The sequence below is a fragment of the Wolffia australiana genome, chromosome 13 (assembly GCF_029677425.1).
Source record: "Wolffia australiana isolate 7733 chromosome 13, ASM2967742v1".
Taxonomy (NCBI): domain Eukaryota; kingdom Viridiplantae; phylum Streptophyta; class Magnoliopsida; order Alismatales; family Araceae; genus Wolffia; species Wolffia australiana.
Genome location: NC_135847.1, coordinates 1,612,699 through 1,618,646, shown reverse-complemented (window position 1 = coordinate 1,618,646; position 5,948 = coordinate 1,612,699). Strand labels below are relative to the sequence as shown.

Genomic DNA, 5,948 nt, shown 5'->3' with positions numbered 1-5,948 from the left:
ACCTTGCTCACATCTTCTGACTGTTCCTTCTGTTATAGACCCCTATTGTGAACATCCATCAACCCATTCAAGGTGTATTTTTTTAAAAATTTGTTTGTGGGTTCCACTAACTCTCCTCCCAACACTCTTGGTGGATACTTTAGCATTATTGGAAACACAGTTTAGTCTCCTCTAATTCAAGATCTTCAACTTCTTGGCACTTAAAAATGAGTAAATGAAAACATTAAATCGGAGAGAATTATTCATTTTCATTTATCACTTAAAATATTCTGAAATCATCTCCAATTTATTTACATCATCCAAATGTCCACATACACAAACAAATAAAGAGCCCTATAGACCCCTACTGTGAACATTCATCAACCCATTCAAGGTGTATTTTTTTAAAATTTGTTTGTGGGTTCCACTAACTCTCTTCCCAGCACTCTTGGGGGATACTTAAGCATTATTGGAAACACAGTTTAGTTTCCTTTAATTCAAGATCTTCAACTTCTTGGCACTTAAAATATGAGTAAATCATCTCAAACTTGTTTTCATAATGAAGCTGTATATAGATAATATGTGGTGAACAAATGAAAACATTAAATCAGAGATAATTATTCATTTTCATTTGTCACTTAAAATATTCTGAAATCATCTCCAATTTATTTACATCTTCCAAACGTCCACATACACAAACAAATAAAAAGATGCTCGTCAAAAGATATTCATTCATCTTGGTGCATGGAAAGGAGAGGATTAAGAAGGGGTGAGAGAATGAACAGACAAGAGATATAGAGTAGAAGGCTAGAAGTCTGGGAGGGGGAGATGATCTCTGGCAGAGGTACGAAGAATTCTAGACTTACGGAGGCGCTCGGCAATGATGAAGGCAAGCTCCAGAGACTGCGAGGCGTTAAGGCGGGGGTCACAGTGGGTGTGATATCTTGCGCTGAGGTCATCAAAAGTGACTGTGCGAGACCCACCAATGCATTCGGTCACATTCTGCCCCGTCATCTCCAAGTGGATCCCTCCGGCATGGGTTCCCTCCTGCTCATGCACGTCGAAGAAGGCCTTTACCTCTGCCTGCTCACATATGTGGCGTCTTAATCAGCATGTTACACTATCATAGCATGATGATGATGATGATGATGATGTGAATTGTCATCCTGGTCTTAAGAGGCAGTTTGTATGAGGGTCTTCAATGCTGGTTTGGTGAATCAGAGAGGCAGAAGAAAGCTAGGGTGATATGGTGGCCTGATGATCATGATGAAGCAGAATGGTTAAGTGAGTAAGAGAGCATCGAGAGAGGTAGGAGAAAGATTGGATGATATGATGGTGGTGGTGACGATGATGGTTACGAATGGAGAGGATACACTGAGGACATTTTAGGTCTGGGTTTTGAAGATGTATGAAGCTTTGAAGCTAATATATAAGATGATGACGGAAGTGATACTTTTGAATGGTTATAATTAAAGTGGTCTGGTGATGATTATGACGATGGTCCTAGAATCCCAAATTGGTAATAATTACGATGAGAATGAGATAATAAAGGACAACGGTCATAAAAATACATGTTTAAAATGATAATGATGAAGATGATAACATCATAGTATGGTCTCATTATGATGGTGATAACTGTCATAGACATGATAATGATAATGATAATGACAGTGCAGGATGGAGGGTTTACTCAGTAGCATATGCAAGATGGTGCAGAAATGGATGATCTGATGTTAGATTTGTGCAAACTATGAAGACAAAATGATATGTCGATGACTTGATGTCGATGGTGATGATGATCTTGATGATGACATGTACGTCGAAGGAATGTGTCTTTAGATGGTGATGATGATGTTAGAATGGTATGATGATGATGATGCAAGATGGAGGGGCTTACCCTTATGGCATCGAAGGGGCGGGTCTTGAGGCCGCAGGGAGCCTTGATGGTGTTCCCATGCATGGGATCTGTGACCCATGTGACCACAAGGCCAGCACGGCGTATGGCCCGGATTAGATTTGGTAACTTGACCCGCATGTTCTCAGCACCCATGCGGGTGATTATCGTGATCCGCCCCGGCTTGTTCGTTGGGTTGAGGATCTCAACTAACTTTACCAGTTCCCCAGGGCTCATCTTATCGCTGACCTTGACTCCCAGTGGGTTGGCAATGCCACGGAGGAATTCCACATGGGCCCCGTCGAGCTGACGTGTCCGCTCCCCGACCCAGAGCATGTGGGCAGAGCAGTCATAAAAGGCGCCAGTGGTGGAGTCCTCCCTGGTCAACGCCTGCTCATAAGGCAGGAGAAGGCACTCGTGCGAGGTCCAAAAATCAGTCGTTGTCATAATTGGGTGGTCAATGGTCAACCCTGCCGCTGCCATAAACCCCAGTGCTTCATCCACACGGTGGGCGAGCTCCTTGTACCTGTCATCAATCCCACGTGGCACATTCATAAGCTGACATGTTTATAGAGACGGGGCGGTGAGGTTTGATGAAGGACAAATGATGAATTGACAGTTACAGAAGGACGGGACGGGACTGAATTGTCGACCATTCAGTCATCCATCCGTAATTTGTCATCGTCTCCGTTCCATCATCATTCCCATTCAGTTAGTCGTCCGTGACGACGAACGGAACGGATGAAGGAAATGACTAGCTCCCTCTCTCAAGCTCTCTTGCTCTCTTACCCTCTATCTCTCCCCTTCTCTACCTACCGACCCATCAGCTGTTGCTGCTGTCACCGCTACCGTCACCGCTACCGTCCAGCTGATAATCTGGCCAACTTTCTCTTTTCCCCCTTTCTAAATCTATTGCACACCCTCTCCCTCCCTTGATCTCTCTCTCCATTCGTCATCTGGGACAGATGACTGATGACTATGACAGAAATAACTTTGTATAGTTATCCATCCAGAAGTTTGATGGATGACGGATGAAGAATTGGGATGAATCCGTCATTTATCTACTGTGAGAGATGGCACAAGTTTGACGGTGGACAAGGATGTTTCACGTGGCCTATTCATACAGAATGATAGATGACAGTATGGGACAGAATGAATGATGGATGATCATCCATCATGGAAACTTAGGTCATGGACCATTTATAAAAGGACATGAGAAGAAAGCAGCGAGAATAGCAAGTAGGAAAGGTTACCTGTCTCCCTGTTCGCTATGCTCAGTGAAGTCAAGATTCCACTGGGTGACGCGTTGCATGGCGGCGTAACCGCCAGTGGCGAAGGCACGGAGGAGGTTAAGGGTGGCGGCAGACTGGGAGTAGGCACGGATCATGCGGTGGGGATCAGGTGATCGGGATTCATCGTCGAATCTGTCGCCGTTGATTATGTCCCCACGGTAACTGGGCAGTTTGATCCCGTCCTTCTCCTCCCAGTCCCCTGTCCTGGGCTTTGCAAACTGTCCTGCCATTCTGCCCACCTGCAACCCAGCATAAGATGATAATGATGACGATGGTTATGATGTAAGTGATGGTTCTACTTTCAGGGGAAGAAGTAGAGAGGATGACGATGATGATGATGATGGTCACGATGCTCTATTTTCTTCTAATTTGCAGGGAAAGATGATGATGTTGATGATATTGACACTCTCTTTATTCTTCATCTGAGGGAAATATCATGATGATATCTTCTGATCTTCTGAGGTATGAAAGAAAATTGATGATGATCTTCTGATCTTCTGAGGTATGAAAGATAATTGATGATGATTTTCTGATCTTCTGAGGTATGAAAGATAATTGATGATGATCTTTACTGATCTTCTGAGGTATGAAAGATAATTGATGATGATCTTTACTGATCTTCTGAGGTATGAAAGATAATTGATGATGATCTTTACTGATCTTCTGAGGTATGAAAGATAATTGATGATGATCTTTACTGATCTTATGAGGTGAAGAAGAAGATGATTGCTGATTATCTCTTCTGATCTTCCAAAGTGAAGAAGAGGAAGAAGAGAACGGTTGACGATGATAACCTCTCTTTCTTCTTCTTTTGAGAAAAAGATGATGATGTTCATGATGGCGATGATAGTAACCATGATGACTATAACGGTAGTGCTGCATCAGATGATACTCTCTTTCTCTTCTCCGTTCGAGAATAGGATTATGATGCCAAAGATAATCATCTCTCTTCTTTAATCGAGGGTAATACGATGACGACAATGATTACCACGATGATGATGATGATGATGATGATGTTAGTGCAACATCTCATGATGATCTTTTCTTCTTTCTCGTTTGAGGAAAAGGTTAAGATAACGATGATGATGATGATTTCTACGCTTCCACTGAGAGAAATAAGCCCATGATGATGATGATGATGATGATGATACAAAAATGATGAGGATGATATCTTTGGGGGAAAGATGATGACAACAAGTCCTTTTTTGAGAGGAACATAAGAACGATGATGGTGATAATTAAGTTTCTAACGACGTTAATGATGATTCTGAGCAAAGAAATGATGCAAAGAAATCATGAACCAAACGGCGATGATGGACGATGTTGGTGAAGAGAAAAATCAAACCTTGATGACGGGCATCTGGCCACCGAACATAAGAACAGCCCCCATCTGGAGCAAAACCCGGAAAGTATCTCGAATGTTGTTGGCGTTAAACTCTTTGAAGCTCTCAGCACAGTCGCCACCCTGAAGAAGAAACGCTCTGCCCATGGCAGCCTCGGCCAATCTCTCCTCCAAACTCCTGGCTTCCCCGGCAAAAACCAAGGGGGGAAATCCCTCCATCGTTCTCAAAACCCCTTCTAAAACCCCTTCATCGTTATAGACGGGCTGCTGAAGCGCTTCCTTCAGTTTCCAACTCTCCGGCGTCCACTTCAACGCCGCCGTAGACGACGGCGGCGCCGCCACCATCTTAATCTGCATCTCTTGCCTGCTCCGCCTTCCCCCGGCGCCGCCGCCGCTGTTCGGCCCCCTCCCCACCACCGTCCGATTCCCCCCCGCCGCCCACATCCTCGCCGTCGATCTCGGCTCTAGAGAGAAGGGGTAGAGAGAGAAGGGGTAGGGAGAGAAGGGTTAAAGTGAAAACCTCTAGAGAGAGAAGGGTTGGAGAGAGATGGGCTGGAGAGAGATGGGCTGGAGAGAGATGGGTTAGAGAGAGAAGGGCTAGTGAGAAAACCTCTAGAGAGAGAAGGGCTAGAGAGAGAAGGGCCTGGCCTGAGAGAAGTGTTGTAGAGAGAAGGGGTAGAGAGAGAAAGTTGGAGACCTGGGAAGCTGTAGATCTCCGGTGGGTATTTATACGGTTTCGTTGTGGTAGGTGCACCGGTAAGAGAAGGGTATTTACGTAAATATGTTGAAAGAGAGGGGTATTTATGGTATCTTCTACCAACCACCGTGCTTGCAAACTACCGGTTAGGTGAACCCGTGGACGGATGACGGAGGACGGATGACGGATGGGAGGGGACTATAGTGCATGGACGCGGACGGGACGGGACGTGGCAGTTCGGGACGAAATTCGTCCCGTCCTATGTCCCATGGTAGAGTATGGACGAAGGACGGGACGGTCTTTCATCTGCAGTCAAAAAACCGTCCCCTCCAATAATCCCGAGACAAAAATTCATCCCGTCCAGTCCTCACGGGACGAATTTTTGTCCCAAAATTCGTCCTGACAAAAAAATACATTATATATTTATAATATATTATAAATTGTCCTCGCGAGGCCACGTGTCAACATCTCAACGGTCGGATGTGAATCCGACGGTTTACTGTCCAGATTTGTCCGTCCATCGTCCGGGGACCTCCAGAGGAACGATTTTTCATCCCAGAGGACGAAAACCGTCCCGTCCAGCGGTCCCCAGGACGAATTTTCGTCCCAGAATTCATCCTTCCCCCGGACGGGACGATTTTTTCGTCCGGGGACAAAAAAACCGTCCCGTCCACATCCCAGCACTATAGAGGGGACTGATCTGTCCACATTTCATCCCGCCCGTCATCCGTCTGCTTTTTCGTC

The 5,948-nt window shown here is 45.2% G+C and overlaps 1 protein-coding gene across 1 annotated transcript; it reads right to left on the bottom strand.

The window, feature by feature from the left end:
* Positions 1-575: 575 nt before the first annotated feature.
* Positions 576-5,200, bottom strand: LOC144711006 (phospho-2-dehydro-3-deoxyheptonate aldolase 2, chloroplastic-like). Its single transcript, XM_078584898.1, has 4 exons — positions 4,511-5,200; positions 3,127-3,404; positions 1,877-2,399; positions 576-1,062 (listed from the first exon to the last, which is right to left on the bottom strand). Exons 1-4 carry the CDS (start codon positions 4,949-4,951, stop codon positions 787-789), a joined length of 1,518 nt encoding a protein of 505 aa, XP_078441024.1. The 5' UTR covers positions 4,952-5,200; the 3' UTR covers positions 576-786.
* Positions 5,201-5,948: the final 748 nt, after the last annotated feature.

What these genes read in the sequence shown, in the direction of transcription:
- LOC144711006 (XM_078584898.1), bottom strand. Translation starts at nt 4,951, where the DNA reads ATGTGGGCGGCGGGGGGGAATCGGACGGTGGTGGGGAGGGGGCCGAAC. An exon ending in GCCAGATGCCCGTCATCAAG is followed by an intron (nt 3,405 to 4,510) that starts GTTTGATTTTTC and finishes GCTGGGTTGCAG; the next exon opens with GTGGGCAGAATGGCAGGACA. An exon ending in GCCCCTTCGATGCCATAAGG is followed by an intron (nt 1,063 to 1,876) that starts GTAAGCCCCTCC and finishes ATATGTGAGCAG; the next exon opens with GCAGAGGTAAAGGCCTTCTT.